Genomic DNA, 25990 nt, shown 5'->3' with positions numbered 1-25990 from the left:
TCTATTCAGTCATTATATATTCTACTGTCAATTCTGTGTTTCTGCATTAAACTGAAATGGTAGGCATAATCTATTACTAATTTAATGGTTTCTTATGGTGATTATATTCTTATTCTACTTATTTTTGGTTTCCATAATTACTCAACTATGAGTATGCACCCCTAAATACATTAAAACTGTACAGCTTAATTATGACAAGAATAATTTGATTTGTATACTATCTTGGGAGCATAAATAAATGCTTGTTTTTACAGGATGGCCTGTACAGATTTTTGAATATTCAACACTAAAATAAATAATTTCATTCAATATCAAATTCTTGAAAGGTCTGCTTTGAACTGAATTTTTATAGGCTTTGTTATTTGAATTGTATTTGGAGGAAATACTCCTTGCCAGAGCAATTCTCTTTGTAAATTCTCACACATCAGTTACTTATCAAAAATAGTTCAAATTTGAAAGCAGTTCATTTAGTCACTGAAAACAAAGAATAAATTAAAATATGGATTTGTAGTTCTCATCAGAAAAAATTGTGCAGTTATAGAGATAAATAATATTTTGTACGTTTTCATACATGAGTGAATGAGTGTAAAAGAAATGAAATAAAGATTTCTCATACAGATGTTACTGAACAAATGGAATTTTATATTTAACACAGAAATATATAAAGTCCAAAACTCTCCAAAAATATTTATATATATATATATATACACACATATGTACAAATGTAAAACAAAACATTTCCTGAAAAGAAGGGCTGAAATAATGAAAAATTTCAGTTCTTTGCACCACAACAAAATTTACTTTTATAGAGATCATGAACAATAATTATCTTAGATTTTTCATTGAAAAGAATTAATCTTATTTTACTTTATTTTTTTTTTCAAGCTAGTGTTACACGTTTTTTCCCTGATATCTCTGGATTTAAGAAATCACCACCACGACTACTCACGAAAGACTTGTAGCTGGAGGGAATAAAAAAAAAAAAAAAGAAAAAAAAAAAATATATATATATACATAAATATAAACAATTCAGTGAACAATTTAATCCAACAAAGACAATTCTACATTGTATCATACTGAATATAAAGTCAAGATTTTTTCAGGGTTGTCCAAGATATTCAAGATGTTATTATGATAATTCTTTCCTTTAGAATAGATTGACAATTTAAAAGAAAACTTTACTGATTGTGGTATACAGGTAGTTCTCGACTTTACGAGTTAATTAGTTCCACACCCCTAAAATACAGCACATAGGGCTCAAGGATCTGTCCTCAGTACCTCTGTACAGATACAGTATTTATGGTATCCATACATGAGTTATGGTCTCCATAACTCATGTATGGTGCGCTTGTAAAGCGGAAATTAAATCCCATAGACAATGTTAAAAATAGGGGTTACGTTCTCAACAATGATTGATTTATCCAAAGAAATTAAAATGTAGCCTGTAAAATCAAGCAAATTATAATAATAAAGAAATTATTTATGACTTACAAATTTTAAAGAATGTTTATTCTTCATCATTGACTAAATGCACAGTTGTTGATCACTTATTATTGGCTCGGTACTCGGTTTGTTGCACAAGGAGTCATCTTCTTCAGAAATGCTTCAAGAGGCGTTTGTTTCCAAGATAATCTTCTATTTTCTTTATAAATTTCAATAGATGCATAAGCATTTTTTAACGGAACGCACAAATTGCAACTAACATGATTTGCGTGGAGTAACAAGTTTACAAAGCTTAAAAAAAAAAAAAAGGAATGAAGAGAAGATTCTGAAAATTTATTTGTTTTTTATACAATTGAAGATTTCAGTAAAGGGAAATCACATTAATGCAAAAAACCACACAATTCCAGCTATCGGTATTTTCACAAATGCAATAACACTGAGTTTACTACCCATTTATAATTTCTTGCAGTAACAGAAAAGCCCAATAAACCGGAAAGTGCAAATTAGACAGAGAGTGTTTTATGGTCGTGACCTCCAGAAATGTGCTTTAGAAAAATGTCACAAAGGCATTCAAAATTGGTTCTTATAACAGAACATATGATAATGAAAGTGTAGTGCATTTTAGTGATTGGAATTGGTAACTAATACAATTTGCACTTTAAAAATGACCCTTTAGAGAGTTATATAGCAAAAATTTCAACTTCCGAGGTCTTGAAATGAATTACCAAAAAAAAAAAAAAAAAAGTGTCATTGGGTTCAACATTACGATACGATGGTGTCTCTGGAATGGATTAATGTCATAAAGCTGGGTAAACTGTATTGTATGGCTACACACGTGGTTTGAAATGTGGCATTTATGAATGTTTAACATTCATTTTTTGCAATTAATGTTCATATTTTCGATTTTGTTGATACTTGATACTTTGAAAAAAAAAAAAAAAAAAAAACCCATAAACCTGTAAAGCGAGAACTGCCTGTATTATAATATACAATTGCAGATAAATTATGTGATTTGTAAAAGTTATGAAGCAAACTAAAGATCAGAGAATTTAATCCAACAGAAAATACCAAGAGCTGTGACCAATGGCAAATCATAATAGTAATTAGAAAAAATGCCACTCACATGATATTTCAGAATAAAATGTTTGAGAAACAGTTAAGTTATATCCATATCACAAAGAACGAAAAAAAGCCAAAACAAAATGATTTTGTCAAAATTATATCAGGAAATCTGGAACGAATCTTATTTTACTTTGATAATGTAAAGTATATATCACATTCAAAGTAAATACACTGCTCGACAAAATTAACAGAACAAAACGTTTTTCATGAATATTTTATTGTAAACAGTGTCGCCAAAGGTGAATATTTGATATAATAGGCATCTTGGCATGAAAATTTTGGGTATCCAATAGAAATTGATCTACCACCTTAGAGAGGTGCACATTATGCAAATTATGCATGCCTATTAACAGCAAGAAAGAACCTACAATATTCAACAACTGTCTCTTGAGGTTGCTGTGGCTACAGGTTAAAACATTTCCAACCAGACTGTATTAAGAAGGCTCAATTCAAGTAGATTCTACACAAGGAAGCCAGTGATTTGTATTCCATTAACCACAAACCACCACAGAGTTTGTTGAAACATGTGTGATGAATATGTAAGTTGGAGGCCTGACAAATGAGGCACAGTTCTGTTCTCCCATGAGTCCTGTTATAGCCTACAAACATATTCTAGACGTTACTCCATCTGGAAACAAAGAGGAATGCTGTACCATCACTCCAATGTCAGAGAAAGAGAGACTTACAGTGGAGGCTGTGCTCTTGTGTGGGGAGATATAATGATCAAAGGCTGCACCCCTCTTCACGTTTTTGATATGGATACCATAAATACTGTATCTGTACAGAGGTACTGAGGACAGATCCTTGAACCCTATGTGCTGTATTTTAGGGGTGTGGTTGGCCTAGGTTTTCTTTTCATGCATGGCAATGCCACTGCACATAGAGCTCAAGTGGTGGAGGAATATCTTGAAACTAAAGATATCCAATGACTGCTGTGGCCAGCATGATCACCAAACTTAAATCCAATTGGCAAACATGTGTGGGTGGTGCATTGCACGGTGATGATTATTATTTGGTTTTTTTTAGGAGCAATAGCAACTAAGGCCATATTGCTCCAGGAATATGCAGTGGTCATTCCGACCTTTCCGCATCCTCCGTATTTGGTGGTGACGGGCTCGAACCCCGGTCTAATTGCACGGTAAAAGCCAACTCCTCGGTCACTTGGTGAGCTAAGGACTGCGCTGGTGGAAGAATAGGATTTGTTGCCACAGAATCTTATAGACATCCTTATATTGAGCATGGTTTACCACTGTCAGGCCTGTTTAGTCGTTGGAGGGAATCATATGGCTGTGCTGACGTGATATGCACATATTTTCAACCATTTTGTATCAAGTTCTGTAATGTGACCTTTTTGGTAATTCAACCACTATAAATGTCCCTTATACCCGTCAGAAGAGTCTCGCTGTCTCCTAATTTCATCGGTGTTCTTTTCTACCACTACCACACCAAATTTTGTCCTGCTCCATCGTAAGCTGCACACGTTGCACCACATTTTCTATGTGTTCTGTTAATTTTGTGGAGCAGTGTACTTGCACATACAAGTTTAAATTTTAACTTATTAAACACGGAACCTGCACATTTTTAATAGTTTAGGCTAAATCCAGAGTATTATATATTGCTTCACAGAAGTTTAAATGAAATATTCATATACTCATAATTCTCAAATATTTGTCTTTTTTTTTTTTTATCTACTTAAAGAGAAATTATATGAGAACAATTATGATTATTTTGATGGATCTGTTGCAATAAAATTCATTATCAAATTGAAACCTTCCAATATTCTGATCTTTTTTTTTTTTTTTTGCCAGTTCATCTTTATACAGACAGATACAGAGTCAGAGATATTGTATCTCATGAGTATGACGTGTCTATCATTTGAAAAGGTTTTTTCAAAACTGATTCAAATCCAATCGATGACTGTGCAAAACTTTTATAGGTAGCGATGTTCTTATTGAGTTACATACTCTTAAGTGAAGCCAGCAGCAATTTCTCAATATAAATATCTATTTCATATTTATGAGGGTAGACTGAAACGTAACAATCGCTTAGTTTATAAGGTCAATGTTAAGTGGCACAGCAAGTTCCTAAAACAAATAGGTTTTCCATGTAGATAATAGTTTCAGCCAGTATGTGCACAGCAGTGTTTTTGTGTGATTGTTCACTGACAAGTTAACACTGTTTTAAATGGAAGCATTGTTGAACACATGGCTCAAACAATGTGCAGTTATTGAGTTTGTGACTTGATGAATTTATTAGAACTGTGAAAATTTTTCACTGATTAGCAGGTGTGTATAAGGATGAAACTCAGTCAGTGGTTTAATAGTTTTAGGTTAAATTTTGACAAGTCAAAAGTCGTGAAATTGGTAAAGCTATAGTTAGTGATCAGAATCGAAGCAGACAATTGATAACACTGATTGATGAAGAGAATAAACAAAATGTAGGTAAACTTGTTTGTGATGATTGTTAGAGCAAACAATCAGATATCACTGCAGTAACACATTCTGCCTGAGCTAGGGTACAGAAAAATGTATGCCAGATGAGTCACCATGAGGCTTGCAGAAGAAATGAAAAAAAGTCCAAGGAATTTCATCATAAAATTTCTCCATGTCCAAAAATAATCAAATTCCAAGCATCAGTCAACAAAACGATAATGCTTTTTTTTTTTTTTTTTTTTTTAATAGTATGGTGTTATCCATGACAAATTTTTGGAAAAAGGAACTGCAATGCACCCTAGTGGCATTGGGCAAGTTCAAAAAAAAAAAAAAAAAACCCACAATGAAATGAGTAAGAAGGCAAAATAGCAATGATGCTTCGACATGTGCAATCTCATTTCAGCAAAGCAATTGGTAAGGATTTTGTTGTTTGGAGTTGAAGCAGTTGTTCTGCATCTTCTACATAAGCTAGATTGGGCCCCAAGTGATGTTTTTTTTTCACTGTTTCCAAAGTTTAAAGAACACCTCCACAGTAACAGATATGGTTCAGATAAAGTTAGAACAGCCATGAAGAGGGTTGGTCTCATCAAAAGAACAACAGTATACAAAAATTTGTTATGCACAGAAAAATGTAGTGAGGCAGGTGGAGCATATGCCGAAAAATGATAGATCACATTGAAGATATTTTTTTGTAATCTACGAGTGAACTTTTTTTCTTTAATGCTATTCCTTCAAATGTTATGCAAAAAGAGGCATTCCTTTTCAGCCTACATTGTAAATGTAATCAATAAAGAATCACAGCTTAACAATATTATCAACGACTGGAGCAGCCGCGCTTTCAAAATTCACATGATCATGGCATTCCCAATGACATTTACAAGTAACTCTGATGACTAGAAAATGCTCAGAAATTTTCTCTCAGGCAGACATGGAAATCAAAAAAACTCTATTGTTAGAGGGAACTGAATGTGCCTCTGCCAACACGTGCAAGCAACATACATGCATGTGAGCATGCAAAAGAGAGGTTTAAATATGAATGAGAATTTTTTATGAAGTTTTTTTTTACTGCTAAGTATTAATATTGTAACTAATAATGTTTTGTTAGTTTTCAAGACAGTCTCTTATTTATTTAAAGTCTAGAAGTGAGCTCTGATAAACTGGCACCATCTCCAAGAAATGAGTAAGTTGTAGAGTTTCTGTAAATTTAGCAGTGATCTGAAACATGACATTCTAGCTGAATGGTAATGTGCACAATCAATCAGAATATGCTTAATGGTAAGCAGGGAACTGCAGTGTAAACAAAGAGAGGAATTCTCTGCTATCAGTAAAAAGAGGTGTGTTAGGTGTATATGGTCAATTTGCACTCTTGCAAAGCATGACCTCTCCAGCCTATTTAATCAGAAACTAGATCTCCAGCTGTGGATTCTGCTTTATTTCAAGAAGCTCGTTACCTACAATCTTAGACAGTTTGCATGCAGCTCTTGCCTTGGCCAATGCTAGACTTTTCAGATATATATAGACAGCTGAAAAACTGACATATCTGTGGAAGCAGCAGTAATCCTTCCAACAATGTCTCTGTCCACTTAGTGTTATTTAGATAGTTCCTGGAGCGCCTCCACGTGGCTAGGGATGGGAGTCGGGACTCAGGTAGCTTGCTCCCTGCCTCCCGGCTGCTAAGACTCCAGGGCCGGCAAACAACAACCATCACAACACACATATACACACTTGCCAGCTATAAATAACCTACAGATGCTACAGCGGTATATAGGGATAACTCTAGAGGCCGCAATCAATACAAGAATACCTTGTCCCTTGTCCAGTTATCAGAAGAGGGTGCTGTGTCGTCCAGTAGTGTGGCTCATGTGTAGTGAACGTGCTCCTGCCTTTTGAGATATTTAATGTGTTCACCGACAACCCCCTTATGTGTAAATATGTGTTCCTAGAAGTTAAAGTTGTGGTGAGTTCATAGGTGATTTTTTGGTTGTTGGGACCGTGGGGTTGTGGAATTATTTGCATGAGATTATATTACAAACTGAGTAATTGATTTCATAGTGCTTATACATATATCACTGAAATCTCCCATAGAGATACCATTATCCCATAGACTTTGTATGTGTGATAATGGCGACTTGAAATATTCCATTTTGTGAAGTTAGTCATGGAGACGGAAAACATTTACTAGTGCCATCGCAGTATTTTGACTTAATACCATAAGTTCATTAGTTTACTTAAGCTTTCTGTTGGATAACATTGTGGGCTTGTTTGGGCTATCATTTTTCAATCTTAAAGTTGATATTTCTCCTCATCTATTGGTCCTAGGGATCCCGTTATTGGTAGGTGAGGATCTTAAGAAAATACTTAATTTCAAGAATTTTTCTGGTGCCCTCAGGCTATTAGGGACCAAGATCTAGACAATGCTTTTTGAAGACTTCAGAACTTCCCTTTCATTTTCCACCCAGCTGGAAAAGTGTAAATACATACTAAACATAGACATATTGACATAACTCTGTCTTTAGGGTACTAGTGAGTATCCTATTAGGATTTAGAAGACAAGTTTAGAACAAGAGGATAACAATAGTTGAGTGTTTTTTTGTTTTTTTTTTTGTTGTTTTTTTTACCTACACTTATCTGACATGGGCCATGACCAAGTTAGGATACTGACACAAGATACTGACATTGAGAATTCTTCTGGATCAGAGTCTACGGATTCATCTAAGAAAATAAAGGGGTGCAGGGGGGAAGAAAACTCCCAAAACTCCTAGAATTACTCAAGCTCGAGGAAATAAAAAACCTTGTGGTGGAGGAGAGTCCCTCTGTTTCAGTGGCTTCTGAGTCTTTGATGGTAACTTGGTTTCAACAGAATCATCTGAAGATCTTTCTCTAACAGAAGGATTGGACCTGGGTGGGTCTTTGAATGCTTCAATTGTATATGTGACAGTTGCCAAAATCAGGAAAGCTCTGGGAGAGTTTTTATCAAAGGATTCTAGCAAGATAACTAAGTCTACCCCCTAACAACATTCATAGTCTATGGGTGGATCTAGAGGCAGTTACCACCGCAATCTTAATTGATAATGAACGACTTAAGATCAAAAGCATCTGAATTGGAAACCAGAGCAAGTCTTTTGGACAAGATGATACAGATCCAACACGATCTACATCCTCATAAGACTTTTGCGGAAGCTGTTCATGGTAGTTCAAAGCGAAATAGACAGACTCCTGAAATAACAGAGATTCCACTGCTGACTTCTTCAGTGGAGGTGGCAGCTTCTTTGGACAGATCAATTGCTGGTGAAGATAGGATGGATTCTGGAAGTGGGGTCTCTGATTCCGAAAACATACTGATACTTAGGCCCTCAGCAGAATCGTCCCTGGCGTCTAGTCAGGATGTTAGGAAGGCAGTTACTGAAGTGATTAAAAAAGATCACAAGGACATGAAAATCAAGGGTGTACGTCTTTCGAGAAACAAGGGTGTGTTGTTAGAGACAACAAATCCTGATGATGCCAAGAAGATCTCAAGTGCTTCTGCATTAAAAGAAGCAGGATTGTCAATGGAAAAACCCAGATTGTCCGATCCTACAGTTTTCATCTACGGTGTCCTGAAGGACTACTCAAAGGAGGATATTTTGGAGGATTTAATTAATAAAAATTTAAAAGACTGGTTTTAGCCAGGAGGAAGTTAAGAATGAGATTACATCCAGATTTAACTCTGGCACCGGAACAAGAGTGACCAATTGGGTTATTGGTTTCAGCCCACGCCTTATGGGATACGTGATTCAGAGTATCCTGAAAGAGGCCTCTGAGGTCGGGAAAACTCATATCTAGGAAATTAACTCATACACTGACCATTGAACAAAATTTTACTGTAACTAAAATTTTTACAAATAGTATAAAAATATAAAACAAATTATTTACAATAAACTAATGACTGTACATTACGGAATACTAAAAACTGTAATAAAAGATCGTTTACAATAAAATAAGCTAAAATATAAAATTAAAAGCGCTAAAAACCTGGAGCTTTCGAGAGCGTCAGCTCTCTTCTTCAACAGTAATATAACTTTCTGCAACATCTCCTTAAATAGCAGGTTCACGGTACTTCCACACGTGGTTCAATCGGCACATGGTCAGAACCAGAAGCGGAAATGTCTCGGGTACGTGGCAAAGAAAATCATTCATCCGAATTTAATACAATTGTTTCAAAATTAGGATGAATACGCATGCCTCTATCTCTATTCATGGTATTCTTACTGGATGAACCAATCCGTAAACCCTCGAGCCATTTACGCTCCCAGTATCCGTGTGCATGATCCAAAATAATAGCGTCCTCCGGGGAGATTTGATGCTGCTTCTCCCAAAAATGTTCGGCCACGGCAGACTTACTGTAGTCAGCGGTTCTTATGGCATTTAAATGTTCCCCCAGGTGATCCCTAAGCCGTCGTTTTGTTTCCCCCACATAACACTCCCCACAATCCGGGCATTCTATTCTATAAATAACTCCACTACTGAGATCTTTTGGTATACGGTCTTTGACCTGAGACACAGCTGTGCACAGCCTCCGCGCCCAGGAAGCTGTACACAGCATGTCTTATAACCCCGTAAAATTCTTGCCAGATGCTCAGTAAGGCCCGGATAGTAGGGGATGTATGCGGTGGCTACCGGGACGAACGACTCCCTACGCTCGGACACCCCTCTACTATATCTATCCAGGATCCTCTGGGGGTATCCGCACTTTCTAAGTTCTGCCGTGACACAATTAATTTCTTTCTCTTTATCCTCAGAAGTGGTACAGTGTGATCTTACTCTGTCAAATAAAGCTTTCGCTACACTATTCTTGTATTGTCCAGCTTGTGCTGAATTATAGTGGGTGTATTGACCTCTACACATGGGTTTTTAAAAACTGACGTCTTAAGCCTAGAACCCACCCTAGAGACCAATACATCCAAAAACGACAGAGTACTGCCCTTTTCCACCTCTGAGGTGAATTGTATAAATTGGGAGAAGCTATTAAGCCAGCAAACGGCATCATCCTCCCTCCCCTTCTGGACCAAGGCAAAAGTATCGTCAACGTATCTTCTCCAGTTCCTGATAGGAAACGAACACCCACTAAAAACCCTACTTTCCAACTCCTCCATGGCCAAGTTGGCCACAGTGGCACTAATGGGTAAACCCATGGCCGTACCGCGAACCTGCTTATACATAGTTCCTTGAAATAACATGGTAGTGCTAGCTAGACATAATTCTACCACCGTACAAATATCTTCCACACCGAGCAGTGAGCTATTACCAAGTGAGGCATCCCTGGTCAATGCCATTTTTACACAATATACTGCATGATTAATAGGAATACATGTAAATAAAGATACAACATCAAAATGATGATGAGAGCATGATCTCATTTGATGTTGTATCTTTATTTACATGTATTCCTATTAATCATGCAGTATATTGTGTAAAAATGGCATTGACCAGGGATGCCTCACTTGGTAATAGATCACTGCTCGGTGTGGAAGATATTTGTACGGGGGTAGAATTATGTCTAGCTAGCACTACCATGTTATTTCAAGGAACTATGTATAAGCAGGTTCGCGGTACGGCCATGGGTTTACCCATTAGTGCCACTGTGGCCAACTTGGCCATGGAGGAGTTGGAAAGTAGGGTTTTTAGTGGGTGTTCGTTTCCTATCAGGAACTGGAGAAGATACGTTGACGATACTTTTGCCCTGGTCCAGAAGGGGAGGGAGGATGATGCCGTTTGCTGGCTTAATAGCTTCTCCCAATTTATACAATTCACCTCAGAGGTGGACACGGGCAGTACTCTGTCGTTTTTGGATGTATTGGTCTCTAGGGTGGGTTCTAGGCTTAAGACGTCAGTTTTTAAAAACCCATGTGTAGAGGTCAATACACCCACTATAATTCAGCACAAGCTGGACAATACAAGAATAGTGTAGCGAAAGCTTTATTTGACAGAGTAAGATCACACTGTACCACTTCTGAGGATAAAGAGAAAGAAATTAATCGTGTCACGGCAGAACTTAGAAAGTGCGGATACCCCCAGAGGATCCTGGATAGATATAGTAGAGGGGTGTCCGAGCGTAGGGAGTCGTTCGTCCCGGTAGCCACCGCATACATCCCCTACTATCCGGGCCTTACTGAGCATCTGGCAAGAATTTTATGGGGTTATAAGACACGCTGTACACAGCTGTGTCTCAGGTCAAAGACCGTATACCAAAAGATCTCAGTAGTGGAGTTATTAATAGAATAGAATGCCCGGATTGTGGGGAGTGTTATGTGGGGGAAACAAAACGAAGGCATAGGGATCGCCTGGGGGAACATTTAAATGCCATAAGAACTGCTGACTACAGTAAGTCTGCCGTGGCCGAACATTTTTGGGAGAAGCAGCATCAAATCTCCCTGGAGGACGCTATTATTTTGGATCATGCACACGGATACTGGGAGCGTAAATGGCTCGAGGGTTTACGGATTGGTTCATCCAGTAAGAATTCCATGAATAGAGATAGAGGCATGCGTATTCATCCTATGTTTGAAACAATTGTATTAAATTCGGATGAACGATTTTCTTTGCCACGTACCCGAGGCATTTCCGCTTCCGGTTCTGACCATGTGCTGATTGAACCACGTGGAGAAATACCACATGTGGAAGTACCGTGAACCTGCTATTTAAGGAGATGTTGTAGAAAGTTATATTACTGTTGAAGAAGAGAGCTGACGCTCTCGAAAGCTCCAGGTTTTTAGGGCTTTTAATTTTATATTTTAGCTTATTTTATTGTAAATGATCTTTTATTACAGTTTTTAGTATTCCGTAATGTACAGTCATTAGTTTATTGTAAATAATTTGTTTTATATTTTTATACTATTTGTAAAAATTTTAGTTACAGTAAAATTTTGTTCAATGGTCGGTGTATGAGTTAATTTCCTAGATACGTGATTCAGAGTGACAAAATTTATCTAGGTTTTACGTCACATAGATTTCGTAAGTTTACATTTGTAATTAAATGCTTCAGATGTCTGGGATATGGTCACAGTGCGCAGTTCTGTTCCCATAAAGCTGTATCTTGTGGCCACTGAGGGGGTGGAGGCCATATTTTTGTGACTGTATCCCCAAGGAGGAACCATCTCAGTGCGTTAATTGTAAATGTAGAGGTAGGGATTGTAATCACTCGGTTAGGGATAATAAATGCCCTGAGTATCTTAAAGCTGTTGAATTCACAGACCGAAGAACCAGACATGAATAATACAACGGTAATTGATTCAACAAGTGTTAACCTGCAATATGGCGAAATAAAAATTCTTCAAATTAATGGGCAGAGATCTCATGCCACGGCGGACGAGATTAGGAAAGCTGCTGATGATCTGGGGTTTGATATTGTATGCTTGCAAGAACCGTATTACTCTTCTCAGGTAGGGGGTTCAGCATATAAAGTTATAGTATATCCAATTTCGGCAAAGATTATTGCCTCAAGTGACGATCGACCCAAGGACGCCATAATTATCTTTAACAGTGAACTAGTAATAACAACTATCTCAAGTGAATGTTCGGCTACCACAGTTTGTATCCTGGTTTCCTCCACGGACCTGTCGTTTTATCTGGTTTCCCAGTATTTTCCTCCCTCAGAAGATATTCAGCCAACAACTTACTAATTACAGCTGATTTCAACGCTAAGTCTACACTTTGGAACAGCGGCTTTTCTGATGCTCGAGGCAAGCAGTTGGTTGATCTGATCTTGGATCATAATCTCTGTGATCATAGGATGTTTCTGGTTTACAGTGCAAGTTGATCTTCCGCTCCTGAATACCCAAATGCAGGCTTGCATTTGTGGATGGACTCTAAGTGGAGATAATGTTAATCTAAGTGTTAATGTTAAGTTAATGTTATTCAAAGTGTATGTATGTATGTATGTATTTACATGTAAATAATTGTATAATGTTGCTTTTGTTTCAACAAATATACATTGTTCCTAGTGGGAATTTTTTTTATTATTATTATTATTATTTTATTTATTTATTTTTTTCTGCTGGCCTCCAAGTTTGGGCAGCCTTGGGGGCGGGATTGTTGGCACCTACCAGTATAGCACTACTTCCGGTAGGTGTGGGATTTGTGCATTACAGCACACACAGAGAATGGTTGATCCAGGTGTTGGTTAGTCCCTGGTGGCAAAATGGCCTGACGTAACACCCTCTTTTTCAGGCCTGTTTTGCAGAGGTTCTGAGCTTTTACAGGAGTAATAGGTGGAGATGGGCTTATGTCTAGGAGCCACCCTTCATATCACACACACACACACACACACACACACACACACACACACACACACACACACACACACACACACACACACACACACACACACACACGCGTCCAGTTACCACTTGAATGCAGTGTTTTGTAGCTGAACTCTGTGCAATCGAAATAGCTTTGAATCTCCTTAATGATCTTTTAAATAAACAGGTAATAATATATACAGACTCTTTAGGTGCAGTGATGGCCCTACAGAACACAAATTACAAGATTCCCATCCACTTCTGATACAAATCAGACCTTGGTTACGTCACCTCAATGAAAATAAACTGACTGTCGAGTTTTGCTGGATATTGGACCATATCGGAATACCAGGAAACAAGCATGCAGACCATGCAGCAAAGCACCCCACTGACTTTGATTCCATCCCAGTTCCTTAATCTGATTAAAAACCAATCATACAATGGATATCTACCTATATGTGATTTGAAATGTGGCAGAGGCGATAGCCATTGTGGGATGCACATGACTATTTTGTTCATCAAGAGCTGCAGTTGTCATTCAATTGTGAGTGGCAGTATATTTTAAGGTCATCTGCATATAGATAGATGTCAAGATTAGCCAGAATATTCTCTGTTGCAGTGTTTAGCCTGACTGAAAAGAGCATTGCACTAAGAACTGGTCCTCTGGTCCTTGTGGGACCCCTTCTTCTTGGACAACAATTCGTGATAGTGAATTGCAGTAACATGATTGAAAAATTCTGTTTTAGAGAAAGTTCTGTATTATTAGTAGCAGTGGACCCTGGAATCCTGTGGCATACAGATTTTGAAGAATGCCATAGTGCCAAGTGGTATCAAAGGCTTTTTTAATCTCTAGGCAGACCATGACAAGGTGACTTTTTGGATAAAAGCATTCCATATGTTGGATTCTGCCTTGATCATAAGATCTAGAGTTAACCGATTTTTTTTGAAAGCCATACTGGTTTTTATTCATTGAATGAGATTCTAGATTCCACACTAATCGAGTGTGAATCATTTTTTCTAGTGTCTCACCAAGGCAACTGCTAAGAGTTATTGGCCGATAATTTCATCGATCTGAATGATCCTTTCCAGGTTTAGGAAAGGCTAGGACTATTGAGTGGTGACAGGAATGAGGGTAGTAGCCTTCTGAGAATATCCAGTTGAAATATATAATGAATTCAGAGTTTTGTTGTTCGGGTACTTAAGCATGAGATAGTATATCTCTTGGATTGTGATGCATCATGTTCGGTTTTATTCAGGTCATAAGATGAGTGTCTAGAGTCAAGTCTGGGTAGTTGTTACAATCCATGGTTGCTCCTTTTAGCCCTGGAAGATAACTTTCCCCCCCGGGTTACTGGTCCCACTCTTGAGAGGCAGGAGTAGTGCCACCAGTGACCAAGCGAAAAGAGGTTAGTGTGTTATGAAGGTTAGTTCTATATACAAGAAGGTACTTTTCCTTTCTTTTTGGAAAGTTTATTTCTTTATTTAGAAGAGTTGTTGTTGTTTGGTTTTTAGGAGCATTAGCAACTAAGGCCATATTGCTCCAGGATATGCGGTGGTCATTCCCTGACCTTTCTGCATCCTCCGTATTTGGTGGTGATAGGCTCGAACCCCGGTCTAATCAAGAAGCGTATGCTATGAACTGCTGCTCCTTCCCACCTGGCTAGGGAGGTGCCTATTTAGAAGAGTAGAAATTAAATAACTTTGTGAGTAGACTTGAAAATTCTCTGTAATCTGCTGATTCTAGAGAAGACACTTTGAAATTCGCTTTGTAACACGCTCAGCACTAGAGGTCACAACAGACCTTGGCACTTCTGTTTCAAACACGATGATGGCTACTGAATATAGTAATCTTGCCATGCTTTCTGCAGTAAATGGTCACTTTTCCCCAATGTCATCATAGGTGCCTCACATCTCTACATTTCTTAATAACTTCACATCTCTTATGTTTTTATTAAGATTAATTCTATATTTCATAGGTGAACATAGAGAAGTTAAGGTTTTTTCAGTGAAACATCAATCTCTTTAGGAAAACTCAATGTATATTTGCCTATGACGAATTTTCTATTCATAACTTAGGAGTCAATAATCATTGTTAATATGTCATCAAGGTTAAAGAGCAGGTATCAATTGGAAGATCAGCTTAAATTTTGACATTTGTATTTGGGTTTATTAATGGACATGGCTGATTTTTATATATTTTTAAACAAGAATACCAGTTTAAGGAAAGTACTGCTTTAGGAACATATATGAAAAGATACATTGTAACTATTCTACTCTGGATAAGAATGCAACTATTTACTTTGGATAAGAATGTGATAATTTTTTCTGGTGAAGTTAAACAATCTGAATCAGTTGAAACAAATTTTAATCATTACTTACATTAGTTCATATTTAAGCCGTTCTTCAGAACTGACAGAAGGTTTCATTTCAGAAGCAACTTTAACAAGGTGCTTTTGACAGATACATAAGGAAATGAAGCTGTGTGATCGTCTGTGTCCAAGTTTTCCATTCAGATTTTGGCTAAACAGGTTATCTTTAATTATATTAATCTGAAAGGAATTAAAAAGTTGAAATCAGTCTAATATTTAAAATTTTAGATGGGGTTGGTTTGGATTTTATTGGTACATTAGCAACTAAGGCTATAATGCACCAAAACCAGGTTATATATAAAAATTAAGCATTCAGTGACCTAATTAGTTAGGCCACCATGTCAACATATATAATAACATAGGTATAAAACATATATCAACAGAGAAATAATAATAAAATGTAAATTTTAAATACGAGTAAAAACGTTTACTAATTTTAAATAGCTAAAAACAGCAGACACATGGTCGTTGTCGGATAAAATCTGACCGAGTGTATAAGGCTCAGCCAGATGACAAAGGCGGTAAAATATAAATCACGTTCGTGTCTAAAACGTGGACACTCGGTTAAAATGTGACGAATACTTAAAATGGTGCCACAGTTCTCACACATAGAACAGTCATCTGCCCTTAACAGAAATGCATGTGCAAGATGACTGTGTCCTATGCAGAGGCGAGCTAGAACTACTTCCTCTCTGCGGTTCCTGCGCAGACTAGACTGCCAGTGCTGGATTATAGGCTTTATCTGATAGAGCTTGTTTGTGACTTGCTCATGCCAAGATTGTTGCCATTGGGAGAGTAATTTAGCATGTATTAGATGCCTGTAGTCTGTATAGGGGACTAACAGGCAATAAGTGTTGTGAGGTTCTGGTAATCTGGCCACAGCATCTGCCAGTTCATTTCCCCCGATCCCAATGTGGCTTGGAATCCAGCAGAAACGAATGTTGAAAGAACACTCAGACAGAAAGTGTAGCGTCTGCTGAATCTGGGTCACAAATGGATGAGGATTATTCCTCAACCCCGATAAAGCCTGCAGTGTACTTAGAGAGTCAGTGTACACCATACACCTTTGATACCTACGGGTTTTAATGTGGTCCAAGGCTAACTCTATAGCATACAACTCAGCTGTATACATGCTGCATTCTTGGGGAATCTTTCCAGATATAGAACGACTTGGAAAGATAGCAGCATTTCCAAAAGACAACCCCGACTTTGAGCCACCAGTGAAGACAGGCAAGAAGTCGGAATATTCCGCTAGGTGGGCAGCATAGAGTTGTTTGTAGACAGAAGATGGAGTTATAGACTTACCCCAATTTTTAATGGAGAAGTCGCATGATGGCAGGATGGAAGTGGTTGCCTTGGTGACTGGGCAGCATTGTCTACCATGATGTCGAGCTCTCTGAGCAGCTCTTGGACACGGATACCAAAAGGCCGGTTGGCAGTCTGACCAGTGTTATACAGGTTTTTCCGTCGTGGCTTGAAAACGGATGGCCACGTAAGGTTGTCCAGCAGGGATTTTATTTTAAAGACAATTGCTTTCATCGGAACGACAGTGGTGATTCAGTTGCTTCAACATATAAACTCTGGACAGGGGATGTTCTAAATGCTCAGTAGCAATACGAATGGCTTGGTGATGAACTGGGTCCAGCCACCTAAGTACGCTGTTTCTTGCCGATGCATACACTCGGGACCCATAGTCTAGTTTAGATTGGACAAGCACACGACAGAGGCTGAGTAAAGTGGAGCGGTCTGCTCCCCATTTATTGAAGGAGATAGCATGTAGGAGGTTCAACCCTCTCGTGCACTATATATATGGTAAAAATGTCAACTTCTTGTCGAAAATGATCCCCAAGAATTTTGTCTCAGTTGCTACTGGAAGGATGTCTTGTACGAGTTTAAGTTCTGGTTTAGGGTGAAGTTCCATTTGCGACAAAGTTGTGCGCAGACAGTCTTTTGTGGTGAGAACCTAAAACCATTAGTCACTGCCCAAGAGTTGACGGAGTCAATGGCATGCTGCAATTGTCTTTCAACGACCCTCATATTGCATGACTGCAAAAAGATGCTCAAGTTGTCTACAAAGAGGGCACTGTTTACAGTTGGAGGAAGTTATTCAGTTATAGAGTTAACTTTGATAGCAAAAAGTGTAACGCTTAAAACTGATCCTTGTGGAACTCCCTCTTCTTGACAAAAAGGCCGGGAGAGGGTGGATCCTACATGAACTTGGAAAGACCGGTCTGCAAGGAAGTTTTTAATAAAGAGGGCAATATGTCCCCTAAGACCAAAGTTATATATGTCTTTTAAAATTCCATATCTCCAAGCCGTGTCATACGCTTTTTTCATATCAAAGAAAACTGACAGCTGGTGCTCACATTTCAGGAAGCATCATGTATAGATGCTTCCTGAGCGGATTAAATGGTCAAGTTGACCTGTTCCTTTGGAAGTGTTTCTAAATACCACAAAAGGTAAGCACTGACCATTATTTCCAGGATCTTGCACAAGTTTTTAGATAGGAAAGGTACGAATATGGTATTATATTAGTCAAGGAAGTTAGGTAATTAAAAGCATTAGCACAACACATTTTTTTAATATACAGCAAATTCCTGTCAGATTTTTGAAGGGACTGTCACCAAAGAGCACTAAAGAAAGGAAGCATTATAAGTGGGATCCACTTTCTGGAGGCTATTTTTCATTTATAGTAAGCATTTTTTTAGATAAAGATTTTTTTTCCCCCCCTAGCTTTTTTTTTTGCAGTGTTTATGAAGAAATGATTTATGATTAAGTTGGAAACCTTTACACTTAATATACTATGCTTCATTTTTTTTTTGGATTTGCTTTAAAAAAAGTAGTATATTTTTAAAAATATTTCACTAAATTGAACTAAATGTATCTTGAGAATTCTATTGTTGTATAATAGTAGTACAGTAAACCCTCGCTATTCACGGGGGTTACGTTCCTGAGAAATGTCGCGAATACCGAAAACGCGAATACTGAGTTATGGCTCCCATAGTAATAAAGGGGTTCCGTTCCAAAGTATGAAATATATAAGAAAAACTAGTCTAAAATTTTGTCTATGTATGTATTATATGTACCTTCATAATATGACTATGTACATAGACAGTACATAGTGAAATGCAAGCATATGGCATCGAAATGAAAATAAGAAACAATTTAATATTAAATGTAATATGCCTTTGCTAGCAAAAAAAACTTATCCCACCAGTGCTATCACCAGTTTCGCTAAAGTGTTGATAAAGGAGTTTTGCCTTTTCACGAATGATGAGTGAACTTAACGGAATTTTATTTTGAGTTCGGTCTTCTATCCACAGGTTTAAAGCCTTTTCCATTTTTTATAATTTAACATCACGAGTTACAGAGCAAATTTTTGAAGCAATTAGCGCATTTTCACGGACACTACGGCGGATTTTTCCTTCCGATTTTTTGATTGATCGTACCGTTGACTCATTAATTTTATAATGTTTTGCCACTGAGGAGACACTTTCACCATTAGAAATTTTATCTAATAACTCAATTTTATTCACTAATGTCATCACCTTCTTTGATATTTTCACATTTCTCTTGTTATTTGTAGCCATATTTTTGTAGGAGTTAGAAAGAACTTGTCCACAATAAAGTCACTTTCTTCCGTTAACACACTCGATAAAGTCCGTTTTACACTGCAAAACGGTAGATTTATCATTTTTGTAAGCATATCAATTTATAAATTGATAAATTTATTCAATTTATAAGCATATAAATTAAAAGCAAACGACGAAACCTACCATGACAAGTGCATAACACATATTGAACAAGGATTAGCGAGAAAGATCCATGCTCGCGATTTTGTCACTCCTCTCCCCCCACCCACTGAGCGCTGTTTTGACCGGGAAAGATAATTTTAGCCACGCCCATGTTTTTTATGGCGGAAAATATTCACGGCGCTTTAAAATTCACATTTTTTTAGGTTTCATTTTATATTAAATCGGCGATCGCGAATACGCGAAACCGCGAATAGCGGGGGTTTACTGTATTAACATAATAATAATGTGATAAATGTAGTATTAACATAATAATAATGCTATCATTAATGAAATTTATTGATACTATATTGAACACATGCACACATACAAGACACTAATTACTGTACCAGCAAGGGAAGCGGATAAATAATGTTGAAATTTAAAAAGATTGAGGAAAGCTTCTCATTGCAACAATAAATATCTAAACACTGAGTTATAAAGAGCAGCCTATCTACCTTCAAGAGCTTAAGTTAAATATGAAATAAATGTCATATAAGTTTGAAAGTGTTGAGAGAGAGATAAAGAAACCAATGCAACCCTAAGAAAATATATACGCAAATAAAATTTCTCTATAACAATCACAAGTCCAGGAGTTTAACTCTGTTGCTACGTAGATCTAAGCAAGCCTATTTATATTTATTTTATACAAACATTTCCTACTATCCTCCTTCTGTAACTATTTGCATTACTCCTTTTTCCCCTTCCCTATCCTCAACTTAATACCTCAACCCTATACCATATGCTCGTTCCAAATTTTTTAATTCTAATTTCCATAAAATTACTACTTTTATTAAAAACCTTTTCACATTCTAAAAGCACTTAACTATATTTTATTCTAACTTAATCCTTATTTTTACTTTAATAATTGATACTGTGTTGGGACTACCTTGTCCATACTGATGGACAAGTATAGAAACACAGTTCCTGATACATGGTAAGGTGTAGTCCCCTGATGAAATACCCGACCATGTATCAATATTTACTTTAGTTGACATCAGATTCTGCATATTTGCCTTACCTGTATTCAACTTTTTTCTAAATATGTCCCCCCCCCCCATATCTGATGACAGCTCTACTACTTTTTATTTTATTTCATTTGTATTATATTTTACCTGATTATTAATAATTTTACTTTACAGTTCACTCACCTCCTATTGGCTTTGTAATTCAGCGCATAATTTTCTTAATTCATCATAACTTTTAGGATATTAACATTCTTTCACTTTTTACATATCTACTATACTTCTTTTTCTACTATCCTTACCCTTCTAGTCACTGACACTTTGTGTAATTTTCACCTCCATCTATGCATACGTTATTTAATATGTTATATCTATGCATACATACTTATATATACTTTTGCATCCTTTAATGCTGCTTTGTACTTTTAGGTGCATCTGTTATACCTGACTTATTTATCTGTCATCAACTGAAACTTTTTTAAAATTACATTTAATATGTATATATATGTTACTGTGGGTATATGTGTGTGAACACTACATTTTCTGGAAAGAAAATTCAAAGTTTTATGTTTAAATATAACTTTCTATAATAATATATAATAACTTTCTTTATCACCAATTTGCTATATATCGAACGAATAATTTGACCAGTTCCAGAGGGTCGCATCAAATTTAGGTTTAAATTTGAAAGTGTCTGCAATTCTGCCCAGAGTGGTCTACGGACTCCTAGGGGTTTGCCGACCCCAGTTTGGGAACCGCTGGTGTAAGGTTTAATATAAAATTAGATAGTGAAATATGTAACACTGTATTAGAAATCTGTTAGCTTAGTTTAGTATTATCAATTAATCAATTAAAAATTTATTAATCTTATTAAATTTCATTGTTAATTAAATTGTACTTAAACAGAATCATGACCCAGACTAGAGCAGCAAAGCAACAAGCACAAAGTAGCTGTAGTACTGTGGTTTGGGGAAGAACCTAAGGGGGCGATTCTCCAAATGCATCAAAAAGTCTAAAAAAATGTGTGAAATGTTTGCAGACCTGTCTAGAACAGGACATGATCTAGCCAAGGAAATTAGGCGCCAACTCAGCATTCTGATGGGTGTCTATGAGATTTTGAGGTGTAGGGTAGATGCCCTTGAAGGTATTAAAGTGGAGGACCCATCAAGCTCCAAGGCAGAATGCGCTGGTCCCACAGAAACTAGTTATTGTCAGGGAGACGGGAAACATATTATGCAAAAAGGACAGATGGAACAGGACCTGGATATGTCTGCCAGGGTCAAAAGTTAATGACATAGTAGAGCAGATATCATCTTTTAAGGGCACAAAAGGTGATGTTGTTGTACACGTTGAAACTGATGACATTAAGAGTAAGAGATCTGCAGATTTACTCAACAAGTACAGGTAATTGTTGAAAAAAAGTTGAGTTAGGTTTAAATTTGAAAGTATCTGCAATTCTGCCCTGACATGACAGGAGGGAGTATATGATGAGAGCCTTGTCAGTTTGGCCCTGGAGAGATTGTGCAAGGCTCATGGGGTAGAATTTTTTTTAACGTGGTCTGTGCTTGCTAACAGGAGAGACTGCTTCTACAGGGGTGGGATACACTTAAATAGAAAGGGTGCAAGAATATTTGCTGATACTATTGAGGCATGTTAGGTGGGTCAGAATACTGCCAGCTTGGGAGGGAATCACAGACTAAAAGATTAACAGTAGCCGTAGGCAGAGGTGAAAGTGATTCTTGCACTGCTTCTATTGCAATGAGCAGCAGCCTGGAGAGCATGTTGCTGGGTAGAGCTGCTGGGAGTCATCACGGAACAAGTAAATGCATGAGTTGTGTTAGGGTAAAAACAAGTGCATGTATACGTGCATGTACAATATGCTAGAAATTACTAAATTAGATGAATATGAAGTGCTGATCAAGACATCAAAGGCAGATATTGTTGGGATATCAGAGACATGGTGTCACACAGATATAAGCAATGCAGAATTGGAATTTGAGGAATTACAATGTGTACAGAAAGAATAGACAGGGTAGGAAGGGAGGAGGGATTATGCTGTTAGTTAAGAAACACACAAAATCTAAGGAAGCGCATTCAGTTGATATGGGTGGGCAGTGCAATGCTGAGTCAGTTTGGTGTGACATAAGCACTGGGAAAGGGAAACCGTGAGTAGGAGTGTGTTATAGGCCTAATGACTCTGATGAGTACAATGAACAATTGTGCAAAGAAATAGAGTAGCCCAGTAAATCAGAATGTCTTGTAATGGGGGATTTTAACTTTCCAGATATTGACTGGAACTTGTGGGTTGTTCACTCACATGCTAGCAAGACTTTTGTGGATTTACGGGAGGATTGTTTTCTACAGCAACAGGTTTGAGGGGGAACCAGAGGGAGTAATACTCTTGATCAGATTATCAGCAGTGATTATTCATGCATTAAGAATTTGCAGATAAAGGAACCACTAGGTGACAGTGATCACAGTGTACTGATATGGGATTTACTTAAAGATGCAACTACCATCAAGGGTAAAGAGAAAAGTTTTTGTTTTTAATGATGTTTAAAACAGTGAATTCTAAATGGAAAGCCTTCAAGGAATTAATCTTAGAGGCTAGTAGGCTTTTCATACCAACTAAGAAATATTGTTCAAGATTAAGGCCTAAATGGATGTCAGATGAACTGATGAGGATCGTGCTACAGAAGAAAATTGTGTGGGATGCATACCCAGGGTCCTGAACTGGATATTATCATTCTTCTCTTTCTCGGTGATTCCTCTATCTCTCTCAGGGTAATAGGGAAATTTTTTTTTTTTTTTGGCCGGTGCAGCATAAGCTTCAGGCTTCCTTGCACCATATGGCTAATAATAATAATTATCAGGTGACACAGAAGCCTATGGCAGATATAAGCTAGTCTGTAATCAAGTCACAAAGGAGGTTAGGCAAGCGAAGGCTGATTACAAGAAATCCTTGGCAAAGGATGCAAAGAAAAACAATGATTTCTTTACTTATGTAAATTCTTGAAGGAAGGAGATGAATCAGATTGGTCCACTCGATGTTGGTGGTTTAACTGTTGATGATCCTGCTCAGATAGCTAACAAACCGAATGAGTATTTTGCATCTACATTCACACATGAGGAATTCTGTAAGGAAGAGGACAGAAGTTTACAAAACTGTAACAGGGAGCAAAGTGGAGGAGAAATTGTTGAAGCCAAAAATAAAAAAGGCACCTGGGGTGGATGGAATCTATCAAGTTATTATTATTATTATTATCTAGCCATATGGTGTAAGGAAGCCTCAGGCTTATGCTGCACCAGCCAAGACTTGCTTGCAAAGAAAAAAAAAACTATCTCAAGATGATGAGCTGCTGAAAGGAGCAGTCTTGATTAGTACTACAGTATAACCATTTTGGAGAGTTTTCTACTTTATTGAGAAAATAATTATGCAGGCAATAGAAGACTTGCACTTATCTGATAACACAGTTATGAGGAGGAAACTTGAAAGTGATTTCAAGTAACAGGCAGACTCACTTGAAAAAATTTCTTGATATTTTTTTGGTAATATGTGCATTTTTTTCCTAGACTCCCTGTCAGATGCCACACATGCATGTTCTCAACGGTAGGGGGCCACCACTGCCCATTTAATTGGTTGGTGCCCGCCAGTGTTTTGTAAACTAGTCTCTAACCTTTTCCAACACTGGGCTGCAACACTGGTCTCCAAACCCAAGTTTCCGGGAGTAAACCAAGCTACCCTCACCTGGTACCGACTAACCCACCCACATTGTGAAAACGGTCCATAAAATTTCCTCACACCTTATATTGAAGGAGGCAGCGAGGGAAGTTAGCAAAACCTTAGCCATAATTATGAGAGCATCCTTAGATTCAGGGGAGGTCTCCATGGACTGGAGATGTGCAAATGTATCCCCAATTCACAAAGGCGGGGAAAGGGGCAACACAAATAATTATAATTATAGACCTGTTAGTTTAACTTCTTAATGTTCTGGGAAAATAATGGAGTCACTGGTTAAAGAAGTGATGCAGGATCACATAGACAAGATTGCAGTAATAGTTCAGACACAGCATGGGTTTGTTAAGGGGAAGTCGTGTCTGACCAATTTGATTGGATACTACGATGTGGTCACAAAGGAATTGGATGGAAAAAATAATTTTGATATCATATACTTGGATTTCAGGAAAGCTTTTGATACTGTTGCACATGGAAGACTGCTTTACAAATTGTTTTGCATATTTATCAATGATATTGATGAAGGTATATAAAGGCTTAATGTCCAAGTTTGCAGATGATAAAGGTTGGCAGGATTGTTAATGACACTAAAGACAGTAAAAGGTAAAGTGCAGCCATTATCAACCCACTGCAGGATGGAAGCCTCCTCAACAATTCATGCTGAGGGAAATGGACCATAATCTGCCACGCTGGTCCAGTGCGGGTTGGCAGATCGACCGTATTCAGCAGTCAGGGGCTTGAACCCTGGTCTACTCAAAGAGGGTGTGCTACTGCACTCCCGCTCCTGACCACTCGGCTACGGAGGCCAGTATGCTACTGCAACAGGATCTGGAAAAGTTAGGCAGAGAAGTGGCAACTAAAGTTTAACACTGACAAATGCAAAGTGCTGCATATGGGTAGAAGTAACCCAAGAGAAACGTACCAACTGTGTGGTACTACACTCAGGGAGGTCGAGAATGAAATAGACCTGGGGGTAATATGCACTCAGATATGAAGTTCTCTGAGCAGTGCAGATGGGCTGCCAGAGCAAGTCATGGAACTTTGACAATGATATATAGGAATTTTGCTAGCAGAGACAAGGAGGTGATTATCCCCTTGTAAAAGGCAATGGTTAGTGCACATCTTTAGTTGCTAGAATGAGTATAGAGAAGGGCAACAAGATTGGTGAGAGGAACAAAGGGGTGCTCTTACCAAGACAGGCTTAAGCTCTGCAAGCTGCAGCATCACGGAGACTAGGCACCTGCGAGGTGATCTGATTGAGGTGTATATAAAAAAAAAAAAGGTAAAGTGCAGCCATTATCAACCCACTGCAGGATGGAAGCCTCCTCAACAATTCATGCTGAGGGAAATGGACCATAATCTATCACGCTGGTCCAGTGCGGGGTGGCAGATCGACTGTATTCAGCAGTCAGGGGCTCGAACCCCTTTCTACTCAAAGAGCGTGTGCTACTGCACTCCTTCTCCTGACCACTCGGCTACGGAGGATTGAGGTGTATAAGGCGCTGAATGGTTTAAGCAGGCTCAATGTTGGTAGGATACTTCCGCTTGCTATGATTAAGAGCATGAGGGGGCGCAGATTGCTGGAACAGACTTCCATCTGTTGTTGTGGAAGTTGATAGCTTATATAAATTTAAGGCTGAACTAGACAAACATTTGGAGTGAACGGATGGGTGAAATGGGAATTTTTTTTTTTTTTTTTTTTTTGGCTGATGCTATTCAAGCTTTTTTTCTTGCATCATATGCCTCAACTAATGCTAAAAAAATGCTAATTTATAGGCTTTTTAGTAATACAAAGATTTTCTTCATAGATTCTTAAATATTCATAGCAAGCAGTTTTTCTTAATTCGCATTAGAAT

The 25990-nt window shown here is 37.7% G+C and overlaps 1 protein-coding gene across 2 annotated transcripts in view; it reads right to left on the bottom strand.

The window, feature by feature from the left end:
• Positions 1-859: 859 nt before the first annotated feature.
• The window catches only part of LOC150090664 (peroxisomal ATPase PEX1-like), a 311554-nt gene continuing 286423 nt past the window's right edge, over positions 860-25990 (bottom strand). For both annotated transcript variants that reach the window (XM_090379348.1, XM_090379356.1), the window contains exons 21-22: positions 15653-15822; positions 860-962 (exon numbers count right to left, since the gene is read on the bottom strand). In XM_090379348.1, the coding sequence (XP_090235474.1) occupies positions 881-962; positions 15653-15822 (252 nt within the window). In that variant the 3' untranslated portion in view covers positions 860-880. The remainder of the gene's footprint in view (positions 963-15652; positions 15823-25990) is intronic.

The sequence above is a fragment of the Mastigoproctus giganteus genome, chromosome 1 (assembly GCF_048544385.1).
Source record: "Mastigoproctus giganteus isolate SK-2022 chromosome 1, ASM4854438v1, whole genome shotgun sequence".
NCBI classification, from domain to species: domain Eukaryota; kingdom Metazoa; phylum Arthropoda; class Arachnida; order Uropygi; family Thelyphonidae; genus Mastigoproctus; species Mastigoproctus giganteus.
Note: the sequence above shows the minus strand (reverse complement) of the source record. Positions and strands in the feature narration are given on the sequence as shown.